At 47.6% G+C, this 20,087-nt stretch overlaps 2 protein-coding genes across 12 annotated transcripts in view; one reads left to right on the forward strand and one right to left on the reverse strand.

Moving 5' to 3' along the window:
• The window catches only part of FBXL16 (F-box and leucine rich repeat protein 16), a 219,578-nt gene that overhangs the window by 154,635 nt on the left and 44,856 nt on the right, over positions 1 to 20,087 (reverse strand). For 8 of the 10 annotated variants that reach the window (XR_003093998.1, XR_003093997.1, XM_025203881.1 and 5 more), the window contains one exon: positions 8,500 to 8,638. The exons of 1 other annotated variant lie outside the window; for it this stretch is intronic. The gene's annotated coding sequence lies outside the window, so the exon portion shown is untranslated. Of the gene's footprint in view, positions 1 to 8,499; positions 8,639 to 15,387; positions 15,501 to 20,087 lie in introns of all 10 variants that reach the window. One more of the 10 variants, XM_006015563.2, reaches the window with a different exon arrangement.
• The window catches only part of METRN (meteorin, glial cell differentiation regulator), a 17,817-nt gene continuing 8,863 nt past the window's right edge, over positions 11,134 to 20,087 (forward strand). For both annotated transcript variants that reach the window (XM_006015562.3, XM_025203956.1), the window contains exons 1-2: positions 11,134 to 11,498; positions 18,727 to 19,154. In XM_006015562.3, the coding sequence (XP_006015624.1) occupies positions 11,410 to 11,498; positions 18,727 to 19,154 (517 nt within the window). In that variant the 5' untranslated portion in view covers positions 11,134 to 11,409. The remainder of the gene's footprint in view (positions 11,499 to 18,726; positions 19,155 to 20,087) is intronic.

Below are 20,087 nucleotides of genomic sequence, written 5' to 3' on the forward strand. Positions count from 1 at the left end.
GTTCTTGCTTCCCCTGAAACAGGGGATGAGGGGGTGAAGGGTTCTGGAATGCTACACCAATGGCTCTACAGGTTTACTCTATTCCTAGTGTGCAGGGATGAATTGTTGCTTAGGTCAAGCTCCCTCCCAGCCCCCAGAGTGGACTCCTGGAAGGGAGAAAAGAGCTTCTTCAAACAAACAAATCATCCAAAGAGCCAGGAAAGAAAAGATCTGTATCACTGCTTTTATGCAGCATGTTGCTGGATGTGATAACAGCACCAACTTCCAATTTCTTTCCTACGTTCCAAAGCACAGGACTAGTCCCCAGGGCTGCTAAAAGTTCCCTGCCTGACCTACCACTGTGTGTCTCTGTCTCAATTTCCTTTCTGTAAAATGGATTGATCCTTTTTCTCCCTGCCACATGCCTGTCCTGCCTATCTATCCTGCAAGCCCTTCCAAGCAGGTACCGTCTCTCATTATGTGTGTGGTGCCCAGCCTAAGGGGCCCAGGGCCTGAGTACAGAAGTATATTAGGCAGCTATTCCAGTTTCTGGATCATACAGAACTCCCTTAAACTCTAGTAACTGAGCCTGAGGCCCACAGTCAAAACTACCTCACTGCCCAGAATATCCCATAGGATCATCTGCTGTTTGGGTCTTACAACCTCCCTCACAAGGAAGAGCCTTTCAGCTCCAACCTGGCTGCTTGTTCATGGTACAGGGAATCAAAGAGCCTTAGCTAATAATGTTGACACTGGAAAACTCCTAAATAGGTTTCAAATTTAACATCCAAATAAAATGAAGTGGGGAATTCCACACCTGAAGCTACTGTTTGAATCAGATAGCAAATTCAGAAATACTGCCATTCACAACCATACTCTCAGCTGCCAGAAAGGCTAAGAATTGGCTTCTGGGGCGGTGGGAGTGGTGGTCTACAGAACCTTTTTCTCATGATGGTTAGATCCCCTATGATGGCAGTGCACGCCATCAGGTAGTGACACGGGGAATGGCTTGGATGACATGAGGTGGGGAGTCTCACCATGCAGATCCCAATGGGCAGCAATCATGAGGGCCAAGTGCTGAATGGGCTGCAGAGATTGAACCCAGGCCTTCTCTCCTAGACACAGCCCTTCCAGATCACAACCCAGAGGGTCTCCAGATGCTAACCCTGCCCTGAGAGCACGTAAGGGGCTTCAGCCTCCTCAGCCCCTTTCACTGGCCATGTAGAGCCTAAGATTGACTCATCTCAGAGCAATGTTGCAACCACCCTCCATTTTACAGAATTTGAAGTGTTCCCTGTAGTGGAAACAGTGAAGGTGCCTGGCCTGTACCTGTCACCACTACACAGTGTATGCTAGGAGCTCTCTTGGGCACTGAATAACAAGATGCCAAAGCAGCTGCTTCCCCTCTTGAACTGAGGCCATGTAGATGCCTACCTAGCAATGGAGCAACAGCTATTTCTGAGCAGTTAGTACTGAAAACAAAGCCCACTCCACATTTCCAGAGAGAGACAGCTATGCCTTCCAGCCTGTTCAGACCTAGCTGGAGTTGGGCCTGATATGAACATTTCGAAGCTCTCCAACAGCAAGGAATCAGGAAGCGGGCTGCACCACTCTCCCTGGCAAAACCAAAGATCTACCAACTGGTCTCAGTCTAAGCAAACAACACTATCTGCCCCCAGTACAAACATACCTGTTACTTGCCTCAGTCTTTGATATATTCATTTCCATAAGAACCCTATGAGGTAGGGTATAGCCAGTATACCAAGATATGGGGTGAGGTGGGCATGCTAGTAGAGAAGGACAGATTACAGCAGGACCTGGACAGGTTACAGGGGTGGGCTAATAAAAATAGGATGGGTTTCAATACTGACAAGTGCAAGGTGCTGCACTTGGGCAGTAGGAATCAGCAGCACACTTATAAGCTGGGAAACTCCCTTCTCGAGAGCACGGTGGCAGAAAGAGATCTTGGAGTCATTATTGACTCCAAGATGAACATGGGCCAACAATGCAAGGTCACGGTCAGTAGGGATAACCGTATCTTGTTGTGCATCCAGAGGTGCATCTCAAGCAGGGCCAAGGAGGTGATCCTCCCCCTCTATGCGATACTGGTCAGGCTGCAGCTGGAGTATTGTGTTCAGTTCTGGGCGCCACACTTCAGGAGGGATGTGGACAGCATTGAGAGGGTCCAGAGGAGGGCCACCCATTTGATCCGGGGTCAGCAGGGCAGACCCTACGAAGAGAGGCTACGGGACCTTAACCTGTTCAGCCTTCGCAAGAGAAGGCTGAGAGGGGACCTGGTGGCCATCTATAAACTCAGTAGGGGGGACCAGTAGGGTTTGGGAGAGACCGTGTTCCCCCTAGTGCCCCCGGGGTAACAAGGAATAACGGCCACAAATTGTTAGACAGTAGGTTTAGACTAGACATCCGAAGGCACTACTTCACAGTCAGGGTGGCTAGGATCTGGAACCAATTTCCAAGGGAAGTGGTGATAGCTCCTACCCTGGGGGTCTTTAAGAGGAGGCTTGATGTCTACCTGGCTGGGGTCATTTGAGCCTGGTTTTCTCTCCTGCCCAGGGCAGGGGGTCGGACTTGATGATCTACAAGGTCCCTTCCGACCCTACTTCTATGAATCTATGAATCCATATTACACATTCACAGTTTACAGGTGGGAACTGAGGTCCAAGGTAGCACAGGGCCTCTGTGGCAAAGCACAGAATTTAATTCTGCTTGCCTATGTCCATGGATGGCACCTAAACCAGCCCCTTCTCACAGAACGAGTAGGCTTGTCCTGGATAGGGATGGTGGTAGGGAGCCAGGCAGCTGCTCCAGAGAGCTCTGCATTTACCTCTCCATGTACAAAGCACACAATTTTGTCTCCCCTTGGTTTCAAAGGGAGGGCATTTTAGCTAGATACATAGACCACTATTCACTTAGTCCCCTCCAAAAAAGTTCCCTGGTCCAGTGCATTTCAACAAAACAAAAACACTGTTTTTCTCCCCACGTGCCCTTCTTTCTGATGCTGTCCATTATCTTTCCTCTGGCAATGACAAAATCCTTACCCCTCTGAGAAAGGCTAAAAGAACACAACCCCATGAATCAAATTAAATCCTGCTGCAACTCCATGGGTTTTGACAGAATTACACCACAGATGCATTTGTCTCAGCACACCTATGTCAAGATAGGAACATTCTTTTCTTGAACACCAAACCTTATGTCCTGAAGCAGAAGACTCAATGGTCCTGAACTCAGTGCATTTCTTGCATCTGTTCAAAATGTACCCGCCCTTGATTGCTGTAAGTGACCCTGTGCAGAGGTCCTTTGACATCACACTCCTCCTGCACGTTCATCTGTGGCATCTTGCTGCATGAAGACAGCCATCTTTCTGCTATCAGCCCATGCCCACCATCCATGCCATCACTCTTAATTTGATCAGCCTTTGCCAAGGAGACAGGAGTAAAATTATTCCTGGAAAAAAAACAGTGTCTGCTTGGATCAATTATTGAAGAACTGCTGTTTTCTCAAATAAGTCTAAAAAAGATCTAAGATCTTTTCAGGATCTTTTCCTCAGTATATCTGAGCTGTACTGAACTCCAGACAGTCCCCTTGACAAGGCTCACAAGAACATCAAAACTGCCAACACCAGATTGGGGCAGGGTCCATCTAGCCGAGTACCTGTTTCCAACAGCTTAAGCAGCAGTTGCTTTTGTAGAAGGGCATGAAATTCTGCTGTAGGGAGTTATTGGATAACATATCCCTCAGAAAGTCTTCTCCTAATCCACACTACTGAGTGGTTGCCTTAAGCTCTGAAGCAGGAGGGTTGGCCTCCCACACATTACTATTCTACTATCCTCCATTACCATTCTAATTCACTTTGACATCAATGCCTGCAGCCACACTAGACTGACAGCACCTGCTCTCATCCTGTTTCAGAAGCTAAGCAGTCCTCAACTGGTAGCATGTAGATGAGAGACCTCTTGGGAATCTCAGGTACCAGAGACACAAGTCAAGGAGTTATTAGTGAATACTCAGCAAATATTAGATGATAGAAACAGAAAAGAATAGAGAACTCTATTCAGCCTCCTCATCAATAACGAACATGATTTAAAAAAACATCAAAGGGAACTACAGAACTCTAAATGCAAGATTCTGCCTTAAAAAAAAGGATGTGTGGGAGCATTACACTTAGCTGCTAATGTACAATGCCCGTTACCTCTCAGGGCATGGCTGAAAGCTGCCTTCTCTCAGCCCCCACACATTTTGGGTCTCCTGAGAGGAACACGTCCCTCTGAACAGAGCTTAAGTTACTCTGAGTCAAGTTATCTTTGAAGATCTGGAGAATACACAAAGGGCTAACTTGATGTAATATTCATATCGACTTGCCTTCAAATACATTCCTTCCTGCTGGAGCCATCTCCTTAGGACTTGTGCAGGAGTTAGTCCCAGATCACAAAACACTGCCTCATTAATGCAGATTCTTGTCAAATGGGCTGGACTGTGAGCATCAGCTAAAACAGAATTCCATCCTGCTAGCAGTAAGCAGGGACTCCCAGGTTCTATGCTCTGCTGTGCCAGAGGGCTTGGATGGGTCACTTCATCTCTGCTCTGTCCTCCAAAATGGGAACAAGGATATGGACCTCCTTTGTAAAGTGTCTGGTGTCTATGACAGAAGACTGTTGGAGGTACTGTATCTGGCAGTTCCTGGGGTAGGACAGGGCACTGTCTGATCCCTCTGCTTAAAGGCCATGGTCCAAGCTGGTACATTAGGATACTTGGCTAATGCATATTTACCATCAAGAAAAGCCCTACTAAAGCCAAGGAGATTTTTGCCCAAGTAAAATCAGGGAGAGGATTTCTTCCTGGAATTGGTTGGCCATTTCTAAATAGACTTCTTAAACACTGATCAACGTTCAAAGAGATCAGCCACGCTTGTGTGTGCCAGACCCCTAGAGTGATAGAGTTCAGTCTTATGAATGTAAATTCTAATATTACAGACATCAGGAAAATGTTAAAAATCCTATAGAGAGATGGAAAGTTGTGGCTTTGGAGCAAAAAGGAAGAACTGGCTCATTTTCCTTAGACCCTTTGTAATTTGGAGTAACTCACTGAAGTAACTTCTAATAGCAATGTGGTAAGACAGATAAATAAAGTTCTGTTTTTCAGCCAGCACACTCGCATAAACTCTTATAACTGTCATTAGTGTTACAGCCAGAAAGGCCCATCCTAGCACTCCAGTGACCTCTCGCACAGCCCAGGCCAGGAAAGAAGTACTGTCTGAGCTGTAGAGCAATGCAGCTTCCAAAGAAGCCCAGTACATGGCAGCACTTTGAGAGTGGAAGGGGAGCCAGCCAAGTGGACTCTTGATGTCCCAGGGAAAGGGAATGCTGAAGAGAGGTCAGGGCCTCATGTTACTAATGTTGTGGTAGTTCTGAGGCCCGAGCACTCTGGGTGCTAAAAAGCAGTCACGCGCTCCCCCAGTGAGTTATTTCTAGTGCCGGCGAGTGTGTGTCATGGTTGTGACAGAAGCTTTCTGCATCTCTTCATTCACACCCCCATGTACCAAAAGCATGTAACAAGTATGGCCCAGCCCTGTGCCTCCTCCACACCCTGCCTGGCTGAAATCCGCCACATCTGGAGGACTCTGGGAGCGGAATGCTTGAACAATACCCATGCTTCTTCCCCTGCTGGGGTGGAAGGCCTCCCTACCATCTCACCTACAGAAAGACATCTGCTCCCAGGCTGGTGAATAATGCATTATACTGCTCCTTCTCACTTCAGACTCCAGACATGGAGGCTGATCATTCCAGCGGAAATAGCTTGCTTGCCCCCTCCCACCCTGCAGACAGATGCTGGCTTTCCTGGGTGGTTCAGTCTATTCACGATTGGTAAACAATATTTTGAACACTTTCTCTTGTGTTTCTCCTTTGACAAGCCGAATAACTCCAGCTGTCTGTGCCTCTCTAAAAGATCGACCAGAGCTGACCAGGTGGCTATTGTGCTCAGACAGCCTCAGCTTTCTCAGCCCATATGGCAGTGGAGTTCTCGCGGCTGGTGCGCTGTGCTTGTACACTGGGTGCTAAGGAAATGGTTCAGAGAAGAAAAACACAGATCTGACTTCAGTTGAGCGTGAAGAACAAATCAGGGAAAGGCAAGGCCTCTGCAGCAAGGAGCACAAGGGAACTCAATGCTGAACAGTCAGAGAACTGGTTTCCCTTCTCAATTCAAGACAGGGCAATTCCCCAAGCTCTCAGGTCAGAGTTGGGGCCCACAGTCAGTGTGGTACAAAGCTTGGTTCTCATGAGGCTGTTTGTGAACCTTGCTTGCATCATCTGCCTGAAGATCTCAAGGCACTTGGCAGCCATTAGGGAATACAGCTGCTGAATCTCCAACCCACCAGGCAAACGGGGGGAAACCGTCACAATGTGGCTAAGGGCCCAGGCCTAAAGGTGTGCTAAGCCACAGGGTAGCTAATGTTGAGCCTTCTGGTTCAGGCCCTGCTCTACCACAGGCTTCCTGCATGACCTTAGAGAAGTCACTTCATCTCTGTGCCTCAGGCTGCCATGTAGAAAATGGGGCATATAACTCTTTTCCTTCTTGATTGACTGTCCTGAGTCTTTACGCTGTAAACTCATGCAGTGGCTAGCACAACTGTACCTCAGTTGAGACCTCCAGGAGCTGCTGTAACGCATGTAATAACAGCAGTGGCAGAGCTGCAGTCACTCACCTCTAAAGACTATGTTTAGCACAGGGCTGTCCAACTGGCAGCCTGTGAGGCACTCATGTGTGGCCCCCAGGTTTTCACCAGCTGCTGCTTCTCCCATCACTCTGGCTGCAACTGGCATCTCCCAGTTCCCTTCTCCATCCTCTGGCTGCCACTTCTCATCTTGAACCCGGGAGGCAGGGCAGTGAGACAGCGCAGAGAGCTGAAGATGAATCTGGGGCTGTGTGCTAGGGGTGAGGAGAGTGCCCATGTGGGCATACAGTACCCGGGGGTGGGGGAAGCATCCATGGGGCATGTCTGGTGGCATATGGTATGTGTCCCCTGGGGGCTTAGAAGCAGGACACCCCTACTTTAGCATTTAGCCATAAACCCATCGTTTAGACCCCAGTCTCCCTGACCATGCTTTTGTCAGGGATAGGAGCAACAGGGATGTGTTTCAGAGAGATATGGGCACTGATCAGTTAAGATCACAATGGATCCAGCCCAGAGGAAAAACAGAACACCCCTCCCCCATCCCAAATCCAAACATCAAGGAAGTTAGTCTCCAAGGCTTCTGCATATGGCTAAGGCAGGTGGCTTCACATGCCCAGGACTTCCCCATCCCAGCAGAAAATTAAAATCTAAGCTAGGATTGCATGAGAGGACGGAAACAGCCTGGAGAGTTTTTGTGCTGACCGTTGCAGTGCCAGTATGGGCAGGACATTATGATTATACCGGGGGTTTGTGGTGGCAGTCGCAGCCACTTCTCCTGTTGCATGGATGCTTTCAAATAAAGGTAGCTCCCTGCTTGTGAGGAGGGGAATGCCAGGAGGTAAGAGTGCTGCCTGGCCCCTGAAGAGCACAGCTGTGTCAGCTCTGGGCTGGAGGTTAAATATCTCATGAAAGAGCCCTGGTTACAGGCTGCCGTCTGGGAATAGTGGACACAATGGGAGACTCAGCAACGAATGAGGAGGGCGGGGGAGGGGGATTACATTCAGACAATGGAGGCTTAAGGGCCTCAGTGGTCTCATCACATTGCAGTGGGGCCAGTGTTTACTTCGGGAGTCTGGGCAAATGTCCTTCTAGGAAGACGCAGCATGGTCAGAAATAAAACACCTGAAGGAGGAACATAAAACTGGGCAGCAACCACCTCATCCAACCCCTGAGCTCATGGATCTCCCCTTCCTACCTGCTAAGCTGAACAAATGCAGGGGGTGGGAGGCTGCTGTCAGCAACACGCCTGCAAGCAGCATTCCAGGCCTCACCAGGCCCTCTTGCAACACCAAGTAAGACAAAGACACAAACATGCACTGAACAAACTGGATTGGTACAGAAACTGCTACTCAGTCTTACCTATGGCATAGCCATGAATGTCTCCCATGGGTGATGGGAACCAAGGGAAAGGTTTCCTTTCCCTAGAACTGCCTCATCATTCTAAGCCACTCTAGCTAAGTGCCCACTAGCATTTACACCAGTGAAAGTGTGTCACTCCACTGTACAAACTTGCACCAGTGTGTAGCTTGGCACAGAATTTGCTCATCTTAGCTCTTGCCCCTCTGATTTCACATAGCACATGGGAGCTCATTATTTAACTCTGGTACATTAAGGAGCAGTGTAAATATGCACATATTAAGCCTAGTTATTTTGTGGCTTTAAATACTTCTTGCTGGACACAGGCTATAATACACATGACATAGAATATAATTGCAATGAAAATACTGCAACATACAAGCCAGAGTGTGTGTCTTCAACCAGCGTCTAAAGGATGAAATCATAACTGCTCAGTGATGTGTCATAGTCCTCACACTGCACAGAGAACTCACCTTCAGCACAGGTGGTAGGAGGCTGGTGCTTCTGAAGAAGGAGGTCCAAGTTATATTCTTGCTGTCATGGTGGAGGAGGGAGTAGCCATGGCAACAGTCTTAAACCAGTAGGTGGTTACACATTTGTTGCAAAATGTACCTGATGGAAGACAAACAATAATGTTAATATACACAAGACTTTCACCCACAGCAGCAGCACCTGCTAAGTCTTGGCCAAACATATTTTCCAGAGGGACAAGGAGTCTAAGGTTAATGCATAATCTCATTCCTAAACAGATGAGTCTGAGTCCAAATTGGTCAGCCCAAGACTATGGAAATATCTGGATCGGGATATGAGCTTTCTGGTCTGAGCCCAATGAAATGAAGAAGGATACAGGTAAGGAAGGTGGACTAAAGGACAGAACACTGGACTAGGGGCTAGGAGATCTGGGTTCAGCTCAATGTTTCCTTTATGACTTAAACAAAAAATTCAATCTACCCTATACCTCAGTTCCTCCTCTTTAAAAGAGAGGACAATATTTCTCCCCCTTCACAGATCAGTTGAGAAGATAAAATCCTTTAACAATAATGAGATGCTGAAAGGCTGTGGGGATATGGGCTATATAAATAGGAAAATGCAGCAATCATCAGCTATTATTAGAAATGTGTTTTTCCCACTGAGGGGTTTGTTGTGCAGGTCAGATGCAGACCTGTGATAGAGGCAGCATCTCACTAGCAGGTCCAGCATGCTGGCATGATAATTTAATCAAATACTTCAGTAGCATTCCTTTTACTAATTTCTGCTCTGAAGCTTCTGCCAGGGACCTATTCCACCTTAAACTACTGCTGCTGCTGGTTTATTATCAGACAGGAGCATTAATAATGGGCCTTGCCAGTGCTTTCAGACTGGACTCATTTTCTATGGATTCCAGCAGATTGACTTCTTTCAGTGTCATTTCATGGCCTGAGGGCTCTGAATCCAGATCGCAGCCCCATTCCCCTTCCCCAGCCCCCCTTCCCTTTCTTTCTCTCTTTCTTTCTTCCATCCAAATTTACAATCCCTCATTTCCATTCTGCTCCACCCTCTCTCCAGAGACTTTGTTCTCTGGCCTGTATCATTGCATTGCAATTGTCCCGTGTTTATTTCAAACATTTTGGCGGGCTGTCACTCCAATGGAAACTTAATTAATTGCAGGGTTTGTGGCTCTTGGACAATAGTGTCTGAAGCAAAAATAAAATAATTAGAGGCAGCTTTTGAAAAAAAAAAAAAAAAAAGAGTTTTATGGTCTTCTGATGAACCGGCTAATAACAGCAACAACTTGGGAATGGGAACAGAGTTGCAGCATGTTTTCAGAGCCCTAAACAAACCTGTAATGTAATTCTATTGGATCTCTGCAAATATTAAAAAGAGGTGGCTAAAATACACTTTGAGCCAAACCCTGGAGTTCTGACCAAGCGAAAACTCCTCTTACAAAATAAAACAGTAAGAGCCCAAGACTCATTCTCAAGATCTGCCATAGCGCCTTTAATATCATCATCTGAGCAAGGATGGAGTAAAAACTGAGCAGTGCCATCCAAGTTTGGTCCTCGACGTCACTCCAATACTGTTGTAAAATGCCATCTATAATTCATACAAATAACCCAATTAGATATGAGAGATCTGATTCTTCCCACTTAGCACACCTCAAAAACAGAGTTTTCATACTTATCCTTTTTCAAGATAAGTATTTGACAGGTGGGGGACAGATCCCATGTGCAACAACTGACTGAAGTTAGTGCATTTCTCATAATGAACATATGGACATTACTGATAGAGTTTTGTTTGCAATTTGTAATCAGGGTCTCATGTTTTCTATGAGTCTGAATTCACCAGTAAAAAAACCCCCAAAAAACTATTGGTAAATTGGAATAAATATCACAGCATGTACCCATATTAATGCTCCTTCCCCTGAACATCCAATATATCTGAGCCTTACTGCTCTGTACAATGAAAATGCAAAAATCAGATTTATTTAACATCTTTTAAAAGAAACAGTTCAAGGAATGTCACATCATTTACTGGGTTACATATATTTATGGGCACAATTATATAATACTCTCCCATGTAAATGTTTGTTTAAGCACACACATGCTATGCACCTGTAGACTATATAATCCAGAAATCCCTGAAACAGAGAAATATTAAATAACTAAACAACTTCAAAGATAATAATGAGGTCTGACTGGTACAAGTAAGAAAACTCAAGTAGGAAGCTAAGATAAAATAATTACTCAGGCATAGGCATGTAAGCAAATACAGGCTGCAAATTAAATATATTTTTACCATTTAACCCTCAAGAGAATTTTTTCCCTAAAGCTTGCTCAAAAATTAAACCCCCTGCCCAACCCTCCCCTACACAACCACTTTGCAAAGCAGCCTCAATGCCCATGTTTTAAACTCTTAACATCTGGCCAAGAATCTTTTCAAATCAGCTTTTTAACTTTTTTTTCCTATTTCATTACATTGTTCTCAAACTACTTGTTAATGGGGAAAAAGGAGGCTGGCCTTCATCCATCCCGTGTCTGTGATTGGCTGAAAGTTTATGAACCCCCTTCTGATTGGAGAATCACAAATCATCCCCTCCACCCTAGTTGAAACTGACCAGCAATCAGTGGACACATTCGTCAGTTTCACTATGAGAATCTTGGTCACTTTCATCTCCGCTGCTTTTCCCCTTGTTCTGAATTACAGCATCGCTCAGGACGAGGAGGAGAAGGGAAAACCCGCTTTGCATCCAGAAAACGTTTGTGGAGGAGAACAGGGGAGATGGATGATGGGGACTTACAGGCGTTAATTCCTCTCACACATTCCAGCATGGTGTTGGGAAAGGATTCACTCTACTGTATTTGATTCCCCCTTCTGCTTTGTTGGGAGAAGAGATCTCAAAGAAGATGCCTTTGGTGCTGTGGGCTCTTTGCCTTGGTGTCCTGGATACAGTCCTTTGCAGTTACTCAGAAGACCAGTGCAGCTGGAGGGGGAGGTATGGACTTAAGCCCTTAGTTAAAATGAGTTTGCCTCCAATGACCAGGGAGGCTCTGTGTAAATGTGCCCTCTTGTGAGAAATTATTTGCTTTGTCCAGAAACTTAGATAACTCTCTTGTGCATGTGTCAGATCCTCCACCCCATTGTCCTCAGTGGAAGTTTGGGTGGCACAACTGGTTATTAATGCATAAAAGGCTGATGAAGCAGAATTCAGGGTGTCACTTTGAGAAAGTAGCTGAGGGAGTGGAGTGGCAAATTTTCTGGGTGAGCTGCCATGGGTATCAAAAGACAGGGCTGGATTCTCCCCATATTTATACTGATGTAAATCAGCAATAAGACCACTGAACTTGATGCTGTAAGGGGGCAAAACATTTAACCAGAGGCTTGTGTACTTTTTTACCAACCTACTTTCCCTGCAAATTACTGAATTTCCTCTTTAGGAAGCTTCAGAAAAAGAAAATCCTAGTCCTTAGGACTGCTGATTTGAGTCACTTGCTCAGAACCATTGGGGATATAGATTCTCCTTCCTTAAAAAGGTGCTAGTTTATTTTTTTATCCCTTGATATAGCAGTTTGTGAGAATCTTCCCCCAAAGCTGGGAAAAATCTCTGATGGGTTTTCATGTAAATCCTCTCAGAACAAACATCTTCCCTCCCAAACCAACTCTTCCTGAGAAGCATCATCTTAAGTCTTTTAGAAGTTGTGGCCCGGGTACCCTTGCCTCCCTTCCCACTGCCTTCCCGCTGGTTGGGGGAGCAATGTTATTCTCTGGCTCTGTGGTGGTGGGTTGTACTTGGTGTGCTGATTGTTTTATTGTGCCCCAGGACTACAAATCTCTTATTGTTTCATTGAGAGGTAGAGAGGAAAGGGCGGGCAGGACTGGAGTGAAGAAGCACAAGTGCTTGAATTTGTTTAGTTTTCTCCAGTTTTTCTCAGGCCCACTTGCAAGATCAAAGTTATCCTGAGCATTACACTGTAATTTTCCTCCCCAGTGCTACAGGAACAGGTGCGAGTCTCAGACCTTGGCTGGCAGCTCATAGTTTCTCCATTTTCTTTCCTTTCCCCACAGCCTAAGTGTTTGGCACTTAATGTCAGGAATGAATAACAAATTCTGATGCAACAGATACTGACCCTTCCCAGAGAAGTCAGGCTGCCTGCACTCCCAGCAAACAGCTCTCAAAAGAAAGAAACCATTTGACTAACCTACAGCAGACCTCCCTTTAAGGCACAGGGTGAATTACACATCAACAAAATCTTGTTAACAGATGAAAAAACTCACAAGCCAAGGGGTCATTTAAATTTAAAACACAGCCAAAGGTGTTCAGATCAAAGCATGGTTTGCCAAGCAGCAGCACTTACATTGCAGACTGTTTGTGGCAGAGCTCATACTTTAGTTACACGTGTATAAGATGCCCTGCTGGACACTACAGCAATACCAGGATTAAAGTTGAGAGAAGGGCAGTCTGACCTTTGTGGAAATGCCTTTGCTGATAGGAAAGCCAAGCCTGCAGAGGGCAGCACCATGGGTGCTTTTTAAAATGACCCCAAGACATTTCAGCTGCAAGCATCTGTTTCTTCATGTTTGTGCCTTTGTGCAGCTGTACAGATGAGTTAACTATAATGAAGCCAAAATAGAGCAGGCACAGTCACTACAGTCAGCAGTGGGGTCTCGTTTGGAAGCAATGCTGTGACTTTTGCTTGCTAACCAATGGCATCCTGCAAAGAAAGGGAAGCAACCTGGTTGTGGACTGATGCACTGTCACGCTCCCATTGCTTTATAAGTCTAGATGTTGCTCTCTTGGTAAAGATTTAAGGGAGACAGTAACCTGGAAAGGTTTCTAAAACATCTGATGGTCCCAGTTTTGGATCATCTCAGACTGTCTGGCAAGGGAATAGATGAAAGCCTACATCAGAACTGGTTTCTCTTGATGGTTTCACAGTATCGTTCTGAGTTCCAGCTGCAGGGTCACAACTTCCAGGGACCACACAGATCAGATATTTCCCTCTTCTCTGTTCCAAGATTCCACACGTATTAGACACATGGGCTATTCCAGCAGACCTCATGCCCAACTAGCTTGCATGGATTCTCTCAAGCTAAGCGGGTGGAACTAAGACAGCACTTCGATATGAGCCCCTATATGAAAACCTAAATGAAGATCTTTTTTTCTTCTGCTTGAGGCAAGGTAGCCATTATGCAGCAGGGGTGGCTGTGGGATGGTGGGGAGCACAGCAGCTTTCAGATAAGCCCTGAAATCAAGATCCTGCCCACCTGTCACTAAACACCCCTGAGTGAAGAACTAATTCTAATGCAGGTCATTAGATTTCCCCTCCCACCCACTGGTAGCTTCAATTAGATACAGCTCCAGTTCATACAGCTCCAGTTCTCCGCACTTCTCAGTTTAAACTTGAGTGTGACAGCATGCTATTAAAACAACTGCTGTGTTGAACAGAGGAATTTAAGATAGGAGTGGCATGACTTCTACCTTCCTTCCCTGCTCCAAGTACTTCAAAACAGCATCATTTTGCTGCCAGTGTCTCAGGAAGCAGCCTCATGTGGCTGCTTCGAGCACAAGCTTTAAGCTCCAGACTGACCTCCCCTGTGATCTTGGGCAAATCCCTCTGTCTCTTGTTTCCCTCCACTCCTTTGTCTGTCTTCTCTATTTAAACTAAAAGCCCTTCAGGGCAGATTGTCTCTCACCATGCATTTGTGCAGCACTTCTTGTAATAGTTGGTCCTAGTCCACTGCTTTTATCCATCCTACTCCAGCACACCAGGCACTAATGTATTACTATCATATTATACTTAAAGAGAGGCTGGGGGATGGGCTTGTGGGTCAGAAATAGGCTTTACAACCAACTCACTACATGAACTCTTGCAAGTCCCTAGTCCCTGTGTGCCTCAGTCTCCCCATCTCAACAGAAGGTTGTGGGACTTTCCTAGGGCAGAGCCCCCTATGGGGAACAACCTGTCATTTCAACCACTTGGACTGCTTCTTAGGATGTAGGTGACCTGGGTCTTTGTTGACTTAGCCTCTGGACCAGGTTACCGGTCCAGGCTAACAGGGTCTTAATGTCTAGCATGTAAATCCCAGACATTCTTTTGGCCTTCTGGGAACCTGTTCTCAGTCCCATTCTCCCTGCATCTCCCTCTCCCCTTCCAACAGCCCCCTCCAGCCATAGAGGTGAGGATCATGGAGCTCTCAGGCTTGTGTTCACCCTTTCAAGGTTGATGTGGAGTTTGTATCCCCAAACAGGGACTTAATTGGTTGATTTCTTTTGAAAGCACGGAAGATCCTCAGCTAGAAGTTAGGAGAGAGAGTAAATGTGATGCTGGAGACAGAACCCTACTTCCCCTGCAGAGCAAGTTTCTCAGAAAGACCTGGAATACTTGTTATAAACAGGCCTGCAGGGAGAGGGCTACACTGAATCCCTATGGTTCCCTGCCTACTCCTCCTACCTCACTGTTATAAATAAACACTGCTGTGCACAAAAGAGAGGCCAGTGGCCACCTTCCAAGAAAGGTGACCCCCCTTTCTCCCCACCCTCACCACTTGTTTATACCCTGCATGCACATAAATGCATTCAAGGGCACCAGGTTAACAGAGCAGCAGGTCTGCCGAGGTTTGCTCTGGGGATTAGCAGCTGCCAAATGGCTTCAAATCCCTTATTACACAACAGGTAGAAGCAGAAGGAAAGCAGAGTAAATCCTATCTCAGGTTCAGGAGACAGAAGGGCTTTCATTTGTAAATGAGAACAGGAGGGAGCAGGGCCAGGAGACTCCTCCCTACTCAAAGCCCTGCCCCCACCACACACACACTTCAGAGTCCAAGTGCACAGGGCTCTGGCCTTCCCTGCCCCTTCACAGACAAACCCCTGGGACAGGGCTCACCTCCAAGGAAAGGAAGTGCAGCACATTGCAGCTGGTTCTGGAAGGAGGGGTCCAGTGTGGCTGTAGATCTTCCTCAGCTTGGCTATCCTCTCTGACATGCTCATTGGGACAACCTGAAGTATTCAAAGAAGCATGTCAGGCCCCAAAAATCATAATGCTTTTTAATTAAAGCAATAAGAGGCAGGCTAATTTTTTGCCTCCTGATTTCTGAGCCTTTGGGGTGCATGACACTCACCTGCATGAGCTTTTCATTCCAGCCAGTATGGCTATAAATGCACTTAATGAAACTGAGGTTCCCACACAATCACTTGATTCCAAGAGCTGGTGCTTTAAGAAGAGACCCTAAATATCATAACATTTGAGAGGACCTCTCCCATGGGAGGGAGAGCAGTAAGGAGCCACTCCACACACACCCAGCATCCCCATGGACTTTCACAACCTACCAATCTGATGAGTAGCAACAGATACCAGGTGCTGCAGGGGCTCTTACCAGCTCTGACTGCTTGCAGTCCTGAGCTGCAGGTCAGATGCAGCACATACCACAACAGACTCTGACAAAAGCCAGACTTCATTCTGAGACCCACTGGCACCCTAGGAGGCAGGTGTGCAATTGGTGCAACTGCCCAGGCCTAAGCCTAACTGTAAGGAGATCTCACCCTCTTCGACAGCAGAGAAAGACAATAGCATTGCTCAGATGTGAGGAGAGAGATGAGCTGCCTTCAGCCCTCTTAGGTCTAGAGCTGTCTCTCTCCCCCAATTTAAACATATTGTCATACCACAATATGACAACCACTCAAATCATGAGATGCGGCCCCAGATTATTGTGGGTTTTGTTTTCCTTGCAAGGCATGAGTATGTTGTGCACTTTGGCTTGCCTCTTGATTTTTCAACTGGCCCCACCCAACTGAGCGTGTGCAACAATTCTCTTGAACTGACTAGAGAAAGTGATCATGGCCCCTGCTGCTCTCGCCTGACATTGCCTTCCCAGCCATTAAACTAACTCTGCAATACTTCCAAGTCAGTCCTGTCCCCCAGGTCCTCCCCAGTCCCCATACGGGCTCTGCCACATCAGTGTGGACCCCCAACCTCCTCAGTTCAGTCCCCTGACTCCCATCCAGCCCCATTCCTCTCACCTCAACTCCTGGGAGTCTTCACCTGCTCTCCCATCCTGGAGGGAGATGAGCTACAGAGCGAGTAATCTCTTTCCCCTTCCAGAAATACCCCTACTCTATGGGTATCTCCCCATCATTCCCTTACCGAGGACTGGTGTTGTAGAGACAGAAGGGGCAGAAGTGCCACAGGAGGAGGAAGAAGAGAGAGACCAACACTGCTCTGAGATGCTGAGCTCTTTCTAATCCCTCCTTGGAAGATAATGTCAGGCTGCTGGGGAGGACATGGGAGTGGGCAGGGTGTGGGTGTGGTTGTGTGAGGGAGTGTGGGGAACTCCCTGCACGTGCACAGCCCCTGCTCCTGGCAGCAGCAGCAAGCGGCAGGCCCTCGGGGTCCTTGTGGCCTGTGCAAGCACAGCCACCCAGCGGCACGCAGCTCCAGCCAGTTCTGGGAGCTGCACAACAGCAAGGAGCAGAGTGGCAGCAAAGAATGGAGCCAGGCTGGCCCGCCTCTATCGCACTGGGCTCTCATCTTCTGGCACTTGTGCGCCACTGGGAGAAGCACGATGGAACCAACTGTTTGGCCCCACTCCCTGCTGCTACATGCATGTCCTGGAGCAGCTGGCTCCATTGCATAGGGCTTAACCTGGTGGTGCACAAGTACTGGAGCTGCATGTGAACCCCGCGCCATAGAGGCGAGCTGGCCTGATTCTGCTCCTTGCCACCACATGCAGCTCCTGGAACTCGCTGGAGCCTGAACCACTAGGCGGCTGCACCTGCACAAGCCACAAACCCTGCCCAGACACCCCAACACATGCACACCTCTACACAGACACACTCCCTCACAAACCCCCCACCTCTCCCATAAACACCCCACCATACACCCCCCCAACCACCCTCCCTACACAATATACAAGAGTAAGACTGTATTTTTGAGCTATTATGCAATTGCCTCTATATACACTATGCAAACACACATAAATCAGGACAAAATATTTTTTGAAATAAAATACATTGTAGTAGATGTTTGACTTAGTAACTGATCAGGGTTTTTTTCCAGTTCCAAGATGGTAATCCCTGCAAAAGCAGTACTTTCAGGGGTTAGGGGGTAGGACTTCCAGTCCCAAGATGGTGATCAGGGGGTGGGGCACCCATCAAGGGGTTGGGCACCCTCAACAGCTCACCAAAACTTTTAAGCGGCCCTCCAGCTGAAATAATTGCCCAGCCCTGTCATAGGGAGTTAGGCTTTGGCTACAGAAAAAATCCTATCACACATTAGTTGGCAAAAGCGCTAACACAAGAGCAGGCAGGTAAACTTTTGGGCTAAAAAAAGTTCTCCCCTCCTCCCTCCAACGTTCGAGGCCACACTTGAAAATCTTGGCTCTAACAGGGTCTGGGGGTGGCCACACAGAAGCAGAGTGGTCTCAGGAGTCAGGGAGCTGTATGCTTGCCTTTGGGACGATCAGGCAGGATGTGGATAAAGGGGAGATGAGACTTGCAGGCCTGCAGCCTAGTATGTATTCAATCTAACAGTCTGGTGTTTGTAAGATGCTGATATAACAGATATCCCAAACCCACTGGGATATTGTAGCTTTATCCACCAGAGATTTTCCACCATGTCCTCTTACTGTTCTTGCCCAGAAGTAGAGAAGAAGACAACTCCATGGAGGCTGAGCTTGATTCTAGGGCTAAACTTCATCACAAAACAAGGGTGTCCAGTCCCAGAATTTGGACTCAGCCTTAAAGAGAAGGCAAGGAATGATTCAGTGGTTAGGTTCAAGCCAAACTCTGTGTGGAACAGGTGGATTCACAAGTAGCTGAGCATATTGCCGCATGTGGAAGGGATGGCTTTCAAGTAGGCTAAGAGCAGCCACACAAGTGCTCAGATGGTCTCTGTTATAAGACTGGTCTCTCTTTCCAGCTGAATCCTACAGTGCCTAAGTCACTGAGACCCAGCGCTGACAATTCCTGAAAGCAGAAATCCATCAGGCAAACCTCCCAAGTTTGCTAGCTTGACCTTCTGAAGTCATCAAAAATATCACTATACAATCTACAACCATGGGCAAGGCCTGCTAGTGACGTTATCCATAGCCATTTAATGCTGGCTTTGATGCTGGCTACCTCATGAAAGGGCATTTTGCTGCTGAAGTGGCCCTGGAGCCAGCTGGGTGGACATTCTTGTGACAAAGGCCTACTTTTATACTAACTTGGATTTGTTCTCCTTTTGTAGTGGCCTGTCCCAGGAATCGGGCAGTGTGGAGCAGATCTCATTACACTGTGCAGAGGGCTCCCTGGAGTGGCTGTACCCAACAGGGGCCTTACGCCTCAGCCTCTCCCCCCGCCTCCCCACGGGCACAGCAGGCAAAGGGAAGAGCCCCAGGCAAGTCACCACCTGTATCAAGCCCTCCAGCACCTTCCGGGGAGCTCAAATCTACCTGGAAAGGGATGGGATTCTGGAGCTGCTGTTGTCTGAGGCAGATGCCTCCCTCCGCCCCAGGGTACGCTGCTTCAACTGGCTGCCCAAGGAGAAAGTGGCCCTGTTCCTTCAGTCTACCCTGCACCAAGACATCAGCAGGCGGATCGCCGCCTTCCGCTACGAGCTGCGGGGCGATTGGAACTCCCGCCTCTCACTGCCCTCCAGCAACCTCAGCATGGAAGGTAAATACCCAAGGGCAGTCCCATGCAATGGGCTTGTAGGATATCAGGCATGTTAACTAATCCCCCTTCTGGCGCCCACTGCCTTTCCATGCCAATGGCTGTCCATTCCAGGGACAGGCGCAGCATTCTCCCCACAGCAGGAGGATGACTTTCACCTCTCCACTTACAAGCTGGTATCTCACAACCTTGTCTTAGCAGGGCTGTGAGTACAGGATAGCGAGCATCCTGTCACAGGCAAGAAGGCCCACTGGTTAAAGCAAAGCACTAGGATCCAGGAGTTCTGCTACTGACCTTGAGCAAATAATTTAATCTCTTTGGGCTGTGGTTTCCCTCCCTCTAAACCAGGGGTCCTGGTGGCATCATAAAGGGAGGGCTGGGAGGGTGAGTTAACTCTTGTTAGTAAAGCATATGATCCTTGGTTTAATTAAATAATGAAGGCCAAGTCCACAGGCTCTTCCTCAGTTTTCACTCAGGAAAAATTATTTTTGAGGAGGGAGAAAATAGGAGATTTGCAGAGTCAGGATATTATGTCTGAGCCGTCCCTGCCAGTTGCAGCAGCATGGTGCTCACTGCTTCTGTTACTCAGGAGGGGAGCTCTGATCAGTGGCAATTGTGTGTTTACTGCTGAGATGAGACACAGGCTAGAGGAGTTTCCAGCTTCTGGCTGTTAAATGCCCTGGATAAGGTGGGCCTCCCAGCAGGGACAAGGAGGGGCTAGTAACCCTAGCCGCCCCCCTTGCCTCTGCGTGCTCAGCAAAGGGAGATATGAAGCTGAAGGAGGATCTCAGAGCAGCTCCTGCTGGAATGTTTAATCAGAGCCATCTCGGAGCTAACAAAAGTCCAGTGTGCAGCCGTGGGGACGGCACTGGTCCTGCCATTCAGCCGCTTCAGAGATAAGGTGCTCTCCTGGTTGCCGTGGAAACTCAGGCATTC

This window comes from Alligator sinensis, unplaced genomic scaffold (genome assembly GCF_000455745.1).
Source record: "Alligator sinensis unplaced genomic scaffold, ASM45574v1 scaffold404_1, whole genome shotgun sequence".
Classification (NCBI taxonomy): domain Eukaryota; kingdom Metazoa; phylum Chordata; order Crocodylia; family Alligatoridae; genus Alligator; species Alligator sinensis.